The 19461-nt window shown below is 33.6% G+C and overlaps 1 protein-coding gene across 2 annotated transcripts in view; it reads right to left on the bottom strand.

Annotated features, from left to right (window-relative positions):
* The window catches only part of SI (sucrase-isomaltase), a 107062-nt gene that overhangs the window by 15076 nt on the left and 72525 nt on the right, over positions 1-19461 (bottom strand). For both annotated transcript variants that reach the window (XM_046002560.1, XM_046002561.1), the window contains 6 exons: positions 18371-18487; positions 10938-11025; positions 9186-9324; positions 3390-3523; positions 2107-2141; positions 1905-2021 (listed from right to left, as the gene is read on the bottom strand). In XM_046002560.1, the coding sequence (XP_045858516.1) occupies positions 1905-2021; positions 2107-2141; positions 3390-3523; positions 9186-9324; positions 10938-11025; positions 18371-18487 (630 nt within the window). The remainder of the gene's footprint in view (positions 1-1904; positions 2022-2106; positions 2142-3389; positions 3524-9185; positions 9325-10937; positions 11026-18370; positions 18488-19461) is intronic.

The following is a 19461-nucleotide window of genomic DNA, read 5'->3' as shown; positions in this document are numbered from 1 at the left end:
AGTGGTTCAAAAATTAGTAAGCAGTAACAGATCTTGTTGTTACTACTTCCAAAGTCAAGAAGAGGTAAAAATCATAACTGTTGCTTACTGACCTCGCTGACATTATTCCAATTTTAACAATACAGAAGAACTTAATTCTAAACTATGCATCCCTAAATTCAATTATTCTACCTCATAATTAAGCTTAAGTTGAGGCTTCTGTTCCATAGATTTTTATTTAAAAATACTTCCTCAGTTTTTCCTTCCTCCATTTCATCTTCTCCAAAATTCCAGCCACCTCCCATCTTGGACGTTTTTACTTACGCCCTCCACCTGAATTCTCTCCCATATCTTATTGGTTTTGATTGCTGTGCCTCACTCAAGTCTCCACTCTAATGCTTAAGTCATTTCAAGCAAGAGGACCTTCCAAAGTACTCCTTAGTACTTAAAATTGAGTCCTCATAAATCTCTATCACTTTAGCTTTCACTATTTTCCCTCATATACATTTATTTATACCTGGCTATACATACACACTTACACACTTACATATACATATTTGCCTATTATCTCTATCCTGCCTACATTATATGAATCATGGGGCAGGGACTTTGTAAATATCAAATGGTAGACTCTTAATAAATACTTGCTGAATAAATCCCTGTGCAGGCTTTTATCGATTCATTCCAATGTTACAGCTTCCTAAATTGCATTACTGACAACAAGTTTTCCTGTTAAAGTATTCCTATTCCAACGAGTTATGTTATTGCCCAACTTTCAAATTCTTCCAAAATGTAGTCCCATACTGCCTTTTATCCTTATACAGATTTTCATTTTTGTTTTCATTTTCTAAAATATACCCTTCCCTCTATTCTAACTAACATTTCCCAGGATGAACACAAAGATTTCACAGCACCTGATAAGCTTCACCCCTCAGTTACTACTGCTAAACCCATCCTTCAAAGACCAGCTCTGTCTGCAACTCTTCCATGAGGTGCATTTTGATAATTCGTCTTTTCTCATCACTTCACTAAAAGTCATTATCACAAAATTTAGCACTTAATTAGATACTGCCTCTAATTATTCATACATTTCCATAACTTTTAATATTGTCACCTCTCTTTTCCAAAAATTTCTTTCAGACAATTTAGTAACATGGAGAGTTGTGCCACAAGAATTAGCTCTCACAATTCCTTTTTCTTTTTTTTTCTCAAATTTTCAACTCATTGTCTTAATATTTGCGTTTTAAATCTGCACATTTTCATACACTGATACTAGTATTTCAAATAACTTTTTACTAATTATTTAGTTTGAAGCTGTTTTTTTAATTGTTTTGTCTCAGTTGAAAGAAGTTCAAGAAGCAGGTTTTTTTCTCCCCTGACTATTCCAAAATTATATAGAATAGCAGTAAGTATGTCAGCTAACCAAGCTCTAAACTTCAAAGTATAAAGTAACCCAAATCAGAAAATTCTGAAATCAGTGAGCTCAGATGCCCTCAGTAAATGTAAAGAGGTTCATTCTAAAGTATGCATTGAAAATCAGCCTGATAGGGTGAATTCTTTTATTTTTTTTAATTTGTGATGATTTTTATTATTATTATATTTAATTAGTTAACATATGATACATCATTTGTTTTTGATATAGTGTTCAACAATTCATTAATTGTGTATAAGACTCAGTGAACATCACATTTGCCCTCCCTAATACCCATCACCTGGTTACCCCATCCTCCCACTCCCACCCCTCCCTTCTGTAACACTCAGTTTGTTTTCCCAAGTCCAGAGTCTCTCATGGTTTGTCTCCTTCTCTTATTTCTTCCCATTCAGTTTTCCCTCCCTTCCCCTGTAGTGCAGAAGGTGAATTCTATTTAAAAACTTCTAAAGTTAGTAGGGGGAAAGGAATGAGAGTAAATGTAGTAACTACATACCCTAGTAAAAGCAATGTTGTGATTTCTTGAGTATGGATAAAATGATCCAAGTTGCATCCAGCGGGCACAGAGCTCATATTCTGAATTGTTGAAGAAACCACAAATATCTGCTCCAGTCTAAAATACATTGTGATGTTTAATTTTAATGGTTTGTTTCTTAATCTTTATAAGTTATAAAGATAAAAGGAATAGAAATACTTACATATGAGATTCCAAAGAGACTAAATTCCATCATACCTAAAAAAAATCAGAAAAAATCTTAGCAACTTTTTCATATATTTTGATATTTGATTATTTTTCTATTTATAAAGATGTCCTACTTCTAATAAACTAACCCAATGATACAGTTTTCAGATTGTCAATATACCTTTCTATCATTTCCTCTTACACTATTCAAGATTTTTATGTTATAGTGTTAATGACATTTATAAAAATAAGACACTATGTTTTCTTGTCAATTTCAAGGTGGTACATTTAGAGCACAAAATGGTTCTAAGTACATTATCATATGAGAAAAAAGTGGTAGTATTTTCCTTGGTTAATTTTCTTTTAATAAGAGGCTATCTATGTAATTATTTAACCACAGCTCTCATCATTTGGAAAAAAAGAAATCATCCTTATTAAATAAAATCATCTGAGACCTCTTCGGTAATACAGGATCCATGCGATATCCCAGCTTTCCTTTCAAAGTACTATTTGTAAAATACTGATTGTTTTCCTTGAATCCTAATATAAACAGTAAAAGAATTTTTAAAACTAGATCTCGGGCCACCTGAGTGGCTCAGTGGGTTAAACCTCTGCCTTCGACTCAGATCATGATCTCAGGGTCCTGGGATTGAGCCCGACATCAGGCTCTCTGCTTGGTAGGGAGCCTGCTTCCTCCCACCCCAACCTCTCTCTGCCTGCCTAATTGTGATATCTCTCTCTCTCTCTCTCTCTCTGTCAAATAAATAAATAAAAAGATTTTAAAAATAAATAAATTAAATAAATAAATAAAAATAAATTATAAATAAATAAATAAAACTAGATCTCAAACAAAATTATCCTTTTCCCCTTTAAAATAATAATGTCTTATTTACTATTTACCCAACGATTGTCAAAGACTCTTTAAAAATGTGGCTTGAAGTGTTCCATTCTTTAGCATCTATGAATATTCTTATTCCCTAGAATCTAGAATTTCTACCCATTTCTATTCTTAGCTCTAGATGTTATCCTTCCCAGTTCCTACCCTTTCCCAGGGAACTGAGACCAAAAAAATGAAATTATTTTCTCAAAATAAACTAGGTAGATATCATTAGTTTCTATAAAGCATCCCAGTTCCTACTTTCTAGCCCACTCTCTTTTTATCATGCTATTTGTCATAAAATATGATGCAAAAACGTGTTTCTGAAAAGGACTTATAGGGTATATCGAACTAGTACCTGCAAAAGTGAATACCTAAAAGAAAACTCAATAGAGTAATTATATAGATGGTGACTCACATACCAATGATTGATTTTTCCAAATTGTCCCATCGTGCATAGTTGTCTCCAAGCCAATGTCCTCCCCATTGTCCACCAGTAGGATATGTGGAACGAGAAATAACAATTCCTCTTTTACCAGTTGTCTTCTGCAATGCACTAAGATAGATGGAGAGTTTCCACATAAGGTATTTCCAGATATTTCTATTTATAACACCTCATTAAAAAAAAAAAAAAAGTGTGTGTGTGTGTGTGTGTGTGTGTGTGTGTTTACGGTGTTTTTGTTGTCTATTACTAAAACTTGGTCTTTCCCTTCCAATATTTACTAGTATGACATGCCTAAGCAGCCTTTGTTTCTTTGTTCAATGAATACAAGTTAACTACTGAAGTTATTAAATCAACTAAATAACTATAGCTTAAGTTTATTTTTTTTAATGACCTCATTTTATTCTATTTAACTGTGTTCTCTTGAATAAAGGTCTAGGCTCTAGCTATTGATTGTTCCAATACTTCTTAATTATAATTTGTCAACACTTAATCTCCATATGACTCTTCAGAGACTCAATATGTCTGTTTTAGAGAGGGTAGATTAAAGGGAGCAAGGTTTTTTGGGTGTTCAAAATAAAACTAGTTGCTCTATTGCAAGTACAGAATCTAACCAAAGCCATATTTCAAGAGAATGAGTTTTACAAATTACCTCATATTTTTTTTCTTTTTACCCCTCCTCAGTCTTTGAAGAGACTTCAATGACTTACAATTCATTTTAAAACATAGTCTAGTGCTAAAAAATATATAATAATGTATCATTTCATATTATCTGCATCTCTTTCTGTGTGATACTATAAAAGCATCTAAAGTAGAAAATATCCCAATATTAATGGGAAGTAAAGTGTTTATTTTTATATTATTTAAAATAAATTGCCTACAAATAAGGACTACAGAACTACTCAGGAAAAAATTACTTCAAATACCTAATTAGGCACACTTCACAATCATTTTGGACCACAGTGTTTGTCCTGATTTCTTTATACATAAAGTTTCTTCAGTGAGATCTTGAGATTCTTGAAGTTACAGATAATGTCTTACTCTTCTTTGTGTTTTTTGCACCTAATACAGTGCTTGGGATAAACTAGTAGCTCAAGACATTTTTGTATTAATGAATATATCAAGTCAAAATTATAGGAAACTAAAAGTGTTTTCAATGGATGTAGGATGATAAATTTAACCACCTATTAACAATAAGACCATATTATACTTGCTAATTTAAAATTTCCTACTTGCATGTATGTCCATCTTTAAAATGATCATATAAGAAAACTATTTTCATTGCTTCATTTTCTACCATAAATATGAGGATATAGTCTATTTAGGAACATTAACATATTTAACATACATCACATATATTTGCTGACATTTAACAAGAAATGAATGATTATTTATATAGAGAATAAAGAACTGATGATCATTCTAAAAATATATGTGAAAATGTATATTCTAAGGTAGTTCATTTGCAAACAAAATTAATTCTAATTAACTAATACAAAAACAATTTATAAAGATAAAGTTACCAAATTCTTAATATATTCACATTCAAGAAATATATATTCTTTTCTTAAGATTTTATTTATTGGATGCCTGGGCAGCTCAGTGGGTTAAGCCTCTGCCTTCAGCTCAGGTCATGATCTCAGGGTCCTGGGATCCAGCCCCACATCAGGCCCTGCTCAGCGGGGAGCCTGCTTCCCCTCTCTATCTGCCTGCCTCTCTCCCTACTTGTGATTTCTCTCTGTCAAATAAATAATAAAATATTTAAAAAAAAATAAAGGATTTTATTTATTTATTTGACAGTGAGAGAGAGAGAGAGAGAGTACAAGCAGGGGGAAAGCCAGGGAGAGGGAGAAGCAAGCTTCTGCTGAGCGGAGAGCCCTACATGGGGCTCGATCCAAGGGTCCTGGGATCATGACCTGAGCAGAAGGCAGGCGCTTAACTTACTGAGACACCCAGATGGCCCCATGAAATATACATTCTTAAAGAATATCTTTTTTTCCTGCTGTATGCAAAATTTTTTTACTGAGGCTTTAAATCAATTACTGAACATATGCTTTGCTAGATTTCTTATTGAGAAGAATTTTGTTAATTATTTTCATAATAATTTTCTCTTAAGGACCTGTTACATTAGAAGAATCTCCACTGTAACCATTCAGAGAATATTAGGGAACAAAACTTTTGAGAAATCACTTGCAACTACTGGAGATATAATTTAAAAATCCCACCACTATATATATTTTCCAAATATTTTTGACATGTTCCAACTTTACAAATAGGTTAGTCATAATGAATATAGCTTAATTTTAAGAAACACTTTTCATCTCTAGGACAGCTTGTCCTCTATTACCAGTTGATTTTGCAAAATCTAACATAGAAAGGATTTTAATGCTGTGTTATGGAAGTATTTTTATTCTGTGTTTATAGTTGCCTCCATTAGCATTTTTTAAAAAGAATTTAAAAACTTCTAAAAATATCTTAAATTTTTGGGAAAAAAGTCTATAGGAATATCTGAGAAAATAAATTGTATCTTGATTTTTTTTATTCCATTCAAAATTATGATTACAAAATCTTGGGGATTTACTTAAAAATCACATATTTAACACCAAAGCTCCCTTTTTTCCAGATGGAGATAAGATTTTGATTTTTCTACATCCCCTCTCATGAAAAATATATAATAATCTGTAAAGTCACTCAAGGTATTGTTGAAGTTGAAAATACAGAATATATAGATATAAAATCCTTGGATAATGGTTTGGAATTTGAACACACAATTTGAGGTAGTTTTTATAGTGTACTTATTCCTACATTACAAGCACAGACTTTGTTTCAGTTCAACATTGAATTTTAAATAAGAGAAAGAGAGCTACTGAGGCTGAAAGTTTTTGTATGGAAACTTCATTTGCCACTGATATCCAAGTTCCTTCCCCTAAAACTGCAGTTTCTCAAGCTGATTATTTATCTCCTGTTTCGGAGTCCATTCATTGTATCCTTTCCTTGGTTTTTCTTGTTTGTGACATGTTTAGTGAAGAGGACAGTAGCAAGAACTAGTTGCATGTTAAATCTGCACCAGTTTACCAGTTTTGAAAGGCACAAGATACATCAAAAAAAAAAAAAAAAAGGAACAATAAAATGCTGTAGTTTGGATAACTTGAAGAAAAAACTTCCGTTTTTAATCCTTTCACTTTTCTCCAGTGATTAATAAAAAGTCTTTACCATCCATCCTTCACTTCAATGTAAATGTAATTCATTTATACTGTTCTTTTACATTTGTCAAGGTTTTTAAAGATATAGACTATATTTAATCTCTAAAATTTCTGAAAGTTCAACATTTTTTTCTAATGTAACTGAAAAAATTTAAAAATATCAAGAAAATATCTAAGCCTAGGGCTATGTGTAAATTGAGCTATTATATAACTCAACATTTTTAAAATTTACTGATCTGTATAATTTAAATAACAAATGTGGTTGAAACTTTTACTGAAAATTTTATGAATAGGAGCAAAATTAATACCATTAAAGAAATGTATTATGACTTTAAATAAAAAAATGTTCTTTGGAAGATTGTATCTATCTATTCCTCATAATGTTTGTTATTTAAAAGTATATTTTACATATCCCTAAATTTTCCTAAATATCTTTGTATATCAACTATTTAAAAATTTACCTACATTTCCTTAAATTTATTAAGCATCCCACAGTGTGTTAAAACCATGAAATGTGTTCCAGAAGTTCAGTTTACTACCTCAGTGAAGAAATGTTTTTTTTCAATTTCCCTTAAACTATAGAGTTTCATCTCAAAATGTGTAAATTTTGCCACCAAGATTATCAGTCAATTCTCATTAATTTTGTTCTTTTTAATATCTGTATTTTTATGATAAAATTTGGTTATCTGAGGACAAAATGTGAGGATAACTGTGCTCCAAAATTATGTACCAGTAGGATAAATTAAAGAAAGATTTGTCCCAATAAAAAAAAAAACCCACTATCGAAGATCAGTATGTTTACTCTTAAAAATGAGGAGAAGAATAAATGAAACAAGATGGGATTGGGAGGGAGACAAACCATAAATGACTCTTAATCTCACAAAACAAACTGGGGGTTGCTGGGGGGAGGTGGGATTGGGAGAGGGGGAGGGGGCTATGGACATTGGGGAGGGGAGGCGAACCATAAGAGACTATGGACTCTGAAAAACAACCTGAGGGTTTTGAAGGGTCAGGGGTGGGAGGTTGGGGGAACAGGTGGTGGGTGATGGGGAGGGCACGTTTTGCATGGAGCACTGGGTGTTGTGCAAAAAGAATGAATACTGTTACGCTGAAAAAAAAATAAATAAATAGAAAACATAAACTAAAAAAAAAAAAAAAAAAAAAAAAAAAAAAAAAAATGACATTTCCTAGCCTTTCTACATGATTTTAGTGTCCCTACATTAGAATTTTCTGAACAAATCTGTGGTCATACATTCATGGAATAATATCTTAAATAATTCACCTCTTTTAGGTTGAGAAGTATGATGCTAAGATAAGCATGTTTCACTAACTGAGAAAATATTACCCATACACTTTACTCCAAAATGCTTTTCATTCTTTTACTAACTCCAGTCATATACTAGACCTACATGCTCATTGGAATCACCTGGGAAATTTTTTGAAATTCAGATCTTAGGTATACTACAAACCAATTAAATCAATACATTTTTTAAAAAAAAAATCTCCAGGTGATTATACTCTGTAGTTAAGAGCCATTGACCTAGAGTTGCACTGTGTGATATGGTGTACACTAGCCACATGGGGCTATTTAACTTAATTTTAAATTTGTTACAATTAAATACAATTTAAAATTCCATTTCTGGGGACGACTGGGTGACTCAGTTGGTTAAGCATCCAACTCTTGACTTCAGCTCAGGTCATAATCTCAGGGTCGTGAATTAAGTAAGCCCCACATCAGGGTCCATACTCAGTAAGGAATCAGCTTGAGATTCTCAGGGTCCATACTCAGTAAGGAGTCAGCTTGAGATTCTCTCTCTCGCCCTCTCCTTATGCCCCTCCTTCCACTTGCACTCTCTTTCTCAATTATATAATTAAATAAAATCTTAAAAAATAAAATACAATAAAATTCCATTTCTGAGTCACACTAGCCATATTGTTCAACAGCCTTATATGGATAGTAGATACCATATTGGACAATCCAGAATTATAAAACATTTCTATCATTACAAAAAAAAGTCTTACTGGACAGTGCTAATGAAGACCTGATATTCAAAGAATAATTTGTGTTCCATCATCACTGGCCTCACATAAAAATTTGTTTATTGTGCACATTAAATCAAGTTCACTTACACATATTTTAAATTGGTTATAATGGATTTAAACAACAGATTTAACCAAACTTTGATGTCTTAATTAATGACATCAATTATATATTATTTACTCATTTATTAATTCACAACCATTTATTGAGCACCTATTATTTATTAATCATTGTGCTACTATGAGTTAGAGAGGAATAAAATAACATTGTTCAGAATTGCTTTTGGAATGGAATGAAAATTTATAACAATGACGAATGATATAAATGAAGAGAAAGGAAAAGAAAGAGATAGAGAGAGAAACACAGTAATTCTAAGTGCCGTAAAAGACAAAGTAAGTTACAGACAACATTGGGAAGGAAAGTGCTAACAGAGAAGTTCAGCAGGGAAAAACTCTTGAAGTAGATAAAACATTAAATCTAATATCTAGAAGATAATAAAGAGTCAAAAAAGATAATTATGAACATTGCTTACTCATAAGTAGGTTTCATTTGTGACCATCCATATAGATTATGAACATCGTAATGCAAAACGGATGATCCATCACTAAGAATCTGCTCGGTTTCCATACACATAGTTCTGAAATGTAATCCATCAGTTCTTTTTGTGAGTTCTGGGGAGAATCAATGGAAAAATATTAATATATTATAAAGTACCCTGTGTGCAAATACGTAAATCATATCTACAAATTCTTGTGGCAAAAGAATTAATCATTGTTTTGAAATAATATTGGTTTTTAATCATTTGTACACTTCATCTCTGTGAAATAAAAATAAAAAATCTGCAACTGTAACTGACTATAGTTACAATTGTGACTGAAAAACATGAAAAATTTTAGTGTACTCAGCAACAAATATGTTACCAATTAACATGAATTAATAAAAACCTGAAAAAAAGGTATTCCTAAAAGTCTACTATATTTTGTGCACTCAGATGAGACATACTGATTAAATAGACTTTTTTTTTGCTTCATGACTTTTTTTTTCCATTTTATTTATTTTTTCAGCGTAACAGTATTCATTGTTTTTGCACAACACCCAGTGCTCCATGCAAAATGTGCCCTCCCTATTACCCACCACCTGTTCCCCCAACCTCCCACCCCTGACCCTTCAAAACCCTCAGGTTGTTTTTCAGAGTCCATAGTCTCTTATGGTTCGCCTCCCCTTCCAATTTTTTTTTTTTAATAAACATATAATGTATTTTTATTCCCAGGGGTACAGGTCTGTGAATCGCCAGGTTTACACACTTCACAGCACTCACGATAGCACATACCCTCCCCAATGTCCATAGGCTCCTCCCCTTCTCCCAATCCCACCTCCCCCCAGCAACCCCCAGTTTGTTTTGTGAGATTAAGAGTCATTTATGGTTTGTCTCCCTCCCAATCCCATCTTGTTTCATTTATTCTTCTACTATCCCCCTAACCCCCCATGTTGCTTCTCCATGTCCTCATATCAGGGAGATCATATGATAGGTATATATACACAATGGAATACTATGCAGCCATCAAAAGAAATGAAATCTTGCCATTTGCAACGACATGGATGGAACTAGAGCGTATCATGCTTAGTGAAATAAGTCAATGGGAGAAAGACAACTATCATATGATCTCCTTAAATAGACTTTTATTAAAAATCCATTTGGAAACACAAAGCCCTGGGGGTAAGAAATGGACAAGCACTATAACAGCACTATTTTTTGATCTACTTTTTCTCAGATACAGATGCATTTTTTTCAGAGCTTTGCCATAACTTTAGGTGTCAACAGTTTATGAACATGAGAGTATGAGGATGAATATTGAGTGACTGGACCCCTTTTTCCTGGTTCAGGGACAACCAAAGAAATGCTATCAGTATTCTCTCATTTTTTTCCTAATGAAGAAAAATTTAAAAAGAAAACTCCATAAAAGTTTCCTTTTTCAAGAATTATTGAGAATTTTCAAATCTGAGAAGATTCTCAAGAAAGTCAAAGTAATAATTTTAAGCATGCTAAAATTATTAAATTATTAAAATTATAAAAGTTAGGAGTATGTTCATATAAATAAAACATATTTCTTGATTTTTCTTCTAAAAATAATGTTAAATAGTATTGGTAATGGGTTGAGTTATGATTTAATGCATAGATGGGTAGTGGGAATTACAAATGTGAAACCTATTCCCTACATTATAAGGTATATAAACCATATTAATAAATACCAATAACATCAAAAGTATAGCAACAATATTGTACCTGGGAAATAAGGTGGATAATTTAACTCTGTATTTCTGCATTGATTGTCAACTGTTCCATGTACAAAACTTGATGGTTCATTCATGTCCTTAAAGAGAGAAGAGTGAATTTAAAAATTTAGAACATATATTCTCAAAGGAAATAATTCAGAGAGCCAATAAATTAAAGCAGCATATTTGAGCACATTCACTAGTTGAAGGAGCAAAAATATAAGGCATCTCAATACTAAAAGATTTAATTTATCTATTTTTCTTTTTTACATTTCATGACCACTTTTGAAAAACATAAAATGCCCTATATTTCTCTATAGATAGAATATAAATAAAAAGTAAATTTTCTGTTTTCTAGACATAAAATTAAATTATAATATGTATATTCTCCCATGTCCTTCTCTCCACTCCTGCCCCAGAGCCTTCAATCAACTGTTTTTTTTTTCAAAAAAGCAATTTTGTGTGGTTTTCTAAAATCAGAAAATACAGTTTACACACAGAATATCTATTTCATTTTTTTTACTTTTATTTTTTAAGTGTAGAATTTAGTGATCCATAACTCAACTACAACACCAGTGTTCATCATAAATGCCCTCCTTAATACTCATCACCAAACCATCCCTCTGCTCACCTGCCCTCCAGCGACCCAAGTTTGCTCTTTGCAGTGAAGAGTCTTATGGTTAGCCTCTCTTTTTTCCCACATATTCATCTGTTACATTTCTTAAATTTCACATATGAGTGAAATCATATGGTATTTGTCTTTCTCTGACTGTCTTATTTCACTTAGCATAATAGTCTCTAGCTGCATCCATGTTTTTGTCAATGGCAAGTTTTCATTTTTTTATTTGTGGCTAAGTAATATTCCATTGTGTGTGTCTATATATAGAGAGAGAGACACACACATACCACTTTATCCATTCATCAGTCAATGCACAACTGGGCTCTTTCCATAATTTGGCTATTGTTGATAATGGTGTTATAAATATTTGGGTGCATGTACCCGTTCTAATCAGTATTTTTGTATCCTTTGTGTAAATACTTAGTAGTGCAATTGCTGGATTATAAAATAGGTCTATTTTTTAACTTTTTGAGGACTCTCATACTGTTTTCCAGAGTGGGTGCACCAGTTTGAATTCCCACCAAGAGTGTAATAGGGTTCCCCTTTTTCCTCATCCTCACCGACACCTGTTCTTTCCTATATTGCTAATTTTACACATTCTTACAGGTGTGAAGTAGTATCTCACTGTGGTTTTGATTTGTAGTTTCCTGATACCAAGTGATGTTGAGCATCTTTTCATGTGTCTGTTAGCCATTTGTTTGTCTCTTTGGAAAAACGTGTGTCTTCTGCCCATTTCTCAACTGGATTATTTGTTTTTGGGGTGTAGAGTTCAGTAACTTTGTTATAATTTTGGATACTAGCCCTTTATCTGATGAGACATTTGCAAATATCTTCTCCCATTCTGTAGGCTGCCTTTTAGTTTTGTTGATTGTTTACTTTGCTGTTCAGATGCTTTTTATCTTAATGAAGTCCCAATAATTCATTTTTGCTATTATTTCCCTTGCTTCAAGTAAGAAGTTGCTATGTCAAACAGATTGCTACCTGCATTCTCCTCTAGAATTTTGATGGTTTCCTGTCTCATATTTATGTCCTTCATCCATTTTGAATTTATTTTTGTACATAGTGTAAGAAAGTGGTCAAGTTCAATTCTGCATTTTGCTGTCCATTTTTCACAATTTCATTTGTTGAAGACAGTGGCTTTTTCCATTTGATATTCTTTCTTATTTTGTCAAAGATTAGTTGATCATGTATTTGTGTGTCCATTTCTGGGTTTTCTTCTGTTTTATTGATCTAAGAGTCTGTTTTTGTGCCAGTTCCATACTGTTTTGATAACTACAGCTTTATAATATAGCTTGAAGTCCAGAATTTTGATGCCACCACCTTTGACTCTATTTTTCAACATTCTTCTGGCTGTTTGAGGTCTTTTCTTGTTCCATATAAATTTAGGATTGTTTGTTCTAGTTCTGTGAAATATGTTGGTGGTATTTTGATAGGGATTGCTTTAAAAGTGCAGATTGCTTTTGGAAGTATAGACATTTTAACATTTGTTCCTCCAATCCATGAGCATGAAGTGTCTTTTCCATTTTTTTGAGTCCTCTTCAGTTTCTTTCAGAAGTTTTCTATAGTTTCCAGAGTACAGATCTTTTATCTCTTTGGTTAGGTTTATTTCTAGGTATCTTATGGTTTTTGGTGCAGTTATAAATGGGTTTTATTCCTTGATTTCTCCTTCTGCTGCTTCATTATTTGTGCACAGAAATGCAACAGATTCCTGTACCTTGTTTTTGTATCCTATGACTTTACTGAATTCATGAATAAGTTTTAGTAATTTTTTGGTGAAGTCTCTCAGGTTTTCTACATAGAGTATGAAGTCATCTGCAAAGGGTAAAAGTTTGACTTCCTCTTTGCCAGTTTGGATGCCTTTTACTTCTTTTTTTATCTTACTCCTGAGGCTAGGGCTTCCAGTACTATAGTAAATAAAAATGGTGAAAGTGGATATCACTGCTTTATTCCTGACCTTAAAGGAAAAATTCTCAGTTTTTGTTCAATGGGGTTGTCATTGGCTATGGATTTTTCTTATATGGCCTTTATGATGTTGAGGTATTTTATTTCTATCCCTACTTTGTTGTGGGTTTTTAACTAGAATGGATATTATACTTTGTTAATGTTTTTTTTCCTGCATCTCTTGGGAGAATCATATGGTTCTTATCCTTTCTTTATCAATGTGGTGTATCACATTGATTGATTTGTGAATATTGAACCACATTTGCAACACAGGAATATTTCCCACATGATCATGGTGAATGATTCTTTTAATATACTATTGGATTCAATTTACTAATATTTTGTTGCGAATTTTGCATCCATGTTCATCAGGGATATTGATCTGTAATTTTCATTTTTAGTGGGGTCCTGGTTTTGAAATCAAGATAATCCTCACCTCATAGAATGAGTTTGGAAATTTTTCTTCCACTTATGTTTTTTGGAATAGCTTCAGAAGAATAGGTATTCTTCTTTAAATGCTTGGTAAAATTCCCCTGAGAAGCCACCTGGCCCTGGACTCTTGTTTGTTGGGAGATTTTTGATTACGGATTCAATTTCTTTGCTGGTTATCAGTCTTTTCAAGATTTCTATTTCTTCCTGTTTCAGTTTTGGTACTTTATTTCTTTCTAGGAATTTATCCATTTCTTCCAAATTGTCCAATTTGTTGACATATAATTTTTCATGTAATTATTGTCTCTTATAATTATACTTCTGTGGTATTGTTCTATTGGTTGTTGTTTTTCCTCTCTCATTTGTGATATTACTTATTTGAGTCCTTTTGTCTTTTCTTTTTAATAAGTCTGCTTTACCAATTCTATTATTTTTTTTCAAAGAACCAGCTGCTGGTTTCATTGATCTGTTCTTCTGTGAGTTCTTTTTTATTTGTTTGTTCATTTTTATATTATTTATTTCTGCTCTAATATTTATTATTTCCCTTCTTCTGTTGGTTTTAGGATTATTTGTTTTTCTTTTTCTAGCTTCTGTAGGTGTAAGGTTAGGTTTGTATTTGAGACATTTTTGATCCTTGAGGTAGGCTTGTATTGCTATATACTTCCCTTTTATGACCACTTTTGTTGCATCCCAAAGCTTTTGGACAATCTTCTTTTCATTTTCATTTGTTTTCATGTATTTTTTTAATTACTTCTTTAATTTCCTGGTTGACCCATCATTATTTAGCAAGATGTTCTTTATCCTCCCTGTATTTGTGGTCTTCCCATTTTTTTTTTCCTTATGGTTGACTTCAAGTTTCTTCATGTTGTAGTCTGAAAATATCCATAGTATGATCTTAATTGTTTTGTACTTGTTAAGACTTGCTTTGTGACCTAATATGTGATCTATTCTGGAGAATATCCCATGTGCACTTAAAAAGAATGTGTGTTCTGCTGCTTTAGGATAAAATGTTCTGAATATATCTGGTATGTCCATCTGGTTCAGGGTATCATTCAAAACCATTTCCTTGTTGGTTTTCTGCTTAGATGATCTGTCCATTGTTGTAAGTGGGGTGTTAAAGTCCCTTACTATTATTGTATTGTTATCAATGAGTTCCTTTATGTTTGTTATTGTTTTATATATCCAGATGTTCCCAAGTTAGGGGTACAAGTATTTACAGTTATTAGATCATCTTGTTGGAAAGCCTGCTTTATTATGATAGTAATGCCCCTCCTCATCTCTTCTTATGGTCTTTGATTTATAGTCTAGTTTGTCTGATATGAGTATGGCTACTCTGGTTTTCTTCTTGTGCTCATTTTTATAATAAATATTTCTTCATCCCCTCACTTTCAATCTGCAGGTGTCTTTAATTCTAAAATCCAGCTAGCATATATATGGGTCTTGTTTTTTATTCATTTTGACACCCTATGTCTTTTGATTGGAGCACTTAGTCCATTTACAGAGTAATTACTGATAGATGTGAATTTAGTGCAATTTTATTACTTGTTCTGTCATTGTTTCTGGAGATTTTCTCAGGACCTCTCTAGTCTTTGTTGCTTTTCATCTTTCCCATTGAAAGCCCCTTTTATATTTCTTACAGGGCTGATTTAGTGGTCACAAACTCCTCTAATTTTTGTTTGGGAAACTCTTTACCTCTCTTTCTATTCTGAATGATATCCTTGCTGGATACAGTATTTTCAGGGACAGATTTTTCCCATTCAGCACATTGAATGTATCATGCCACTCTTTTCTGACCTGTCTAATTTCTATGGATAGATTTGATGCAAACCTTATTTGTATTCCCTTGTAGGTTAAGGACATTTTTTCTCTTGCTACTTTCAAGATTCTTTCCTTATCTGTGTATTTTACAAAATTTACTATGCTATGTCTTGGTGTTAGCTGGTTTTTATTGATTTTGATGGGAGTTCTCTGTGCCTCCTGGAATTTAGAAGTCTTTTTCCTTCATAGATTAGTTTTCAGCTATGATTTCCTCAAATAAACCTGACCCCTTTTTTCTTCTTCTTCTGTGACTCCTATGATACAAATGTTATTATATATCATAGAGTCACTGATTTCTGTAAGTCTACTTTCATGATCCAATACTTTTCTTCCCCTCTTCTTCTCAGCTTCATTATTTTCCATAATATTGTATTCTATATCACTTATTCATTCCTCTGTTTCTTCCATCTTGTGGTCATTGCATCTAGTCAGTTTGAATCTCAGTTATTGCATTTCATTTCAGCATGATTGGTTTTTAGCTCTTTTATCTCTGAGGTATAGTTGTCCCTGATGTCTTTTATTATTTTTTCAAGCCCAGCTAATATCCTTTCATTGTTTCTTTAAATTCTGGATTAGACATATTATTTGTATGTTTTGATTAGACCCCTGGCCCTAAGCCTTTGTTGTTCTTTCTTTTTGGGATGAATTTCTCCATCTTGTCATTTTGTCTAGCTTTCTGTCTTATTCTGTGTTTTAGATAGTCTGTTATGTTTCCTGTTCCTGAGAATAACAGATTTATGAAGAAGAAATCATATAATTTCCAAGGTCTTGTGTTCAGGAAGTGTCTCTGCTGTATGCTGCATACACTTTGCGGCTGTGTTCTGGCTGCTCTATCCTTCAAGTCAGTTCTCTATAGAGTTTTTCCTTGCCTTCAGTGGGGAATGTTTAGACCTTGGCCAGAGTGTAGTAAGTTTTAACTAGGTGAGATTTGATCTGCTTGTTAAAAGAAACCTGATGTTATTTCCATTAGAATTGAAGCTTTACAGAACTCTAGTCAATAGACATGATGCAGGCAGGAGTTTGTGCTGGTCTTGTGGAGGATGGACCCACTGCATTGGTTCTTAGGCATACTTGTCCAAGAAAAGCAGTACCATTGGAGTGCAGGGAAGGTAGGACTTGGTGTAAGCACTGTAAGCAGTCATAGTTGGCACTGTGCTATTTACTGAGGCTAGTTTATGCTGAGGGGCAGGGCAGGGAATTAGGACCACCCAATTCCTTTGTCCCTAGAGAGGGGGGTTCTTCTCCCCTCTGCTGTAAGGGAGACCCTCTTGGAGGAGCGAATAATTTCTCCTCCTGTATTCTAAGCATTTTTCAAATAGTTGTTTCCATACTATCTGTGTCTGGGTTCTTGCCTGCCTGGAGAAGCACAGTGCACTTTGGGTTCAATTGCAACCTGGATGACCGACATTTAAAACTCCAAATTTTAGGGTCTTATTGTGGTAGGTACCTACACTAGTCTTCTCAGGGATGATCTCAAAGGGCTGGGGTGGATACACGTTTAACCCAGAAGGGCAGTTGCACCAGAAGGCAGGAGCATGGAATTTGGAGCCTAACACACTAAACAACCAGTGTCTGGGCTGGCCACACTTAGCAGGTATACCTGTGGTACATTGAGGGGTAGGGGAGGTAAATGGTGCCTGTCAGCTCTTATGTCCCCAGAGAGGCAATATCACCCTTCTCAAATGTGCTCCAAGAAGAAGGAACCGCCTCTCCCAGGGCATCTAAGGCAATCCTGAGATCTCACCATCTGCCTCAGGATTATCTGCCTGACTTTTTTCCAGGGATAAGTTAGCACTCTTAGGATTCTATTCCAGACACACTGTGGACCTCTAAAACTCCAGTCTTTGAGCCCTACTTGTTGCAAAAACTCATGGAAATCAAACCTTCTCATTCTTCCGGCCAATGGCTTTGGGGAAGAGTTCTCCTTGTGTGATCCTGTATGCTCCTCTCTGTTTTGTCTCTCTCAGAAACCAAAGCTCTCGCCCCTCAACACCTGTGATTGTTTCTCCCCCAAACCACATCTCTGCACCTCCTACCTTCCACAATGTGGCCTCTTCTCTACCTCTAGTTGTACAGTTTGTTCTGTCAATCCTCAGATCAATTTCTTGGGTATTCAGAATGATATCTATCTAGTTGTGTTTGAAGGATGAGAAAAGCCTAAAGTCCTCCCAATACTCCACCATTTTAGTTCCTCCCCCTCTTACTACCAACATTTTATAGTTACATCTAAAATTAGGTGATTTTTGAAAAGTAATTTGCTCCATTTGTAAGAGATTACGATTTCTTGTACCAACAACTGGCAGTTACATGAGATTTATTCCTACATTGAATAAAAATAAAATAAATGTTTATAAGCATTTATAAATAGTTATAAAGAGAGGGTTTTTTTTTGGGTTCCCTGGTGAAGCTGAAACTTCAGAAAATAGCAGCTGTATATATAAAATGAATTGCTAACACTGTATTTTGCAGTTCTATGAATATGGAAAAGCCTTTCCTTTCTATGGAAAAATGAGTGGGATATTTTCAAAAAAATATTTTGTTGGAATTATTAGAATCTAGCAAGAATTCTGCATAATAACTACATAATAAATAAATCACTAATAGCTTAAAATATATATTGCTTTACATTTACTTACAATCCACAAACCATCAAACTTCATCTGGTTATTGTAGAAATCTATAATTTCTGTTGCCCACCACTCTGCTGTGGCATTCCTGAAAAAGTCTGGAAAAGCTACATGAGCTCTTGAGGCCTGTAAAAACATGTAAAAAGTCAGAAGAGAGACCATGCATGTCTAAGACATTTATCTGTCAGATTCACAAGCTGTGCACAGGTGATAATGAAGGCAACCTGATCCCAAATTTAATTGCACGCATCTATATTATGTTTCTCTAACCAAAAACAATGAAGAGTAAAAAATAAAGAGGGAGAGAGAGAGAGAGATACATGGAGACAGAACAGAGAAGCTTTGGGGTCTTTATAGATTGTCCAAAAAAAAAAAGATTTCACAAAACACAGATATATATTTTCAGTGCTTCTTAGACTATCAGGGAATTTTTTTCTTTGTATCCTTAGAGTCCTATAATGCAGATTTACTTTTTTGGAGCATGATAGGAAAGGAAAAGGCCTTGGTTTAGTCTGTTTAATTGGATAAAAAAAAATTGTTTACCCAGCTTTTGGCCCTTCTAGGATCAATATATTGCTTTACCACCCCAACCATTTGCCTTTCTCTTTCACATCTAACCCTTCCCACCTCAGCAGAGAAGAAATGATTTACTTCTTCTCCTACCAAGAAAATTCTTTACTTGTCAGCCTACCTATATATATTCTGAGATCAAATTCTGTGTGCTAACAAATGATTGACCTTCTGTAAATAAATGAATTGCCTGAAAATCATGGCATCACTTGCGTGCTTTCCTGTCACACTTTAAGTCTATGCAATAACTACCAGAACAGTCCTACCAGTGTATAGAGAAAATGAAAAGGGTAGGGAACATAGGGATTTACAAAACACATATGGTACTGGCACAAAAAGACCCATAGATCAATGGAATGGAATAGAGAAACCAGAAATGGACCTTCAACTCTACGGTCAACTAATCTTTGTCAAAGCAGGAAATAATATCAAATGGGGTGGTGGGGAAAATTGTACAGCCACTTGCAGAAAAATGAAATTGGACTACTTTCTCACACCATACACAAAAATAATAAATTTAAAAGAGATGA

Source organism: Meles meles, chromosome 4 (assembly GCF_922984935.1).
Source record: "Meles meles chromosome 4, mMelMel3.1 paternal haplotype, whole genome shotgun sequence".
In the NCBI taxonomy this organism is placed as follows: domain Eukaryota; kingdom Metazoa; phylum Chordata; class Mammalia; order Carnivora; family Mustelidae; genus Meles; species Meles meles.
Note: the sequence above shows the minus strand (reverse complement) of the source record. Positions and strands in the feature narration are given on the sequence as shown.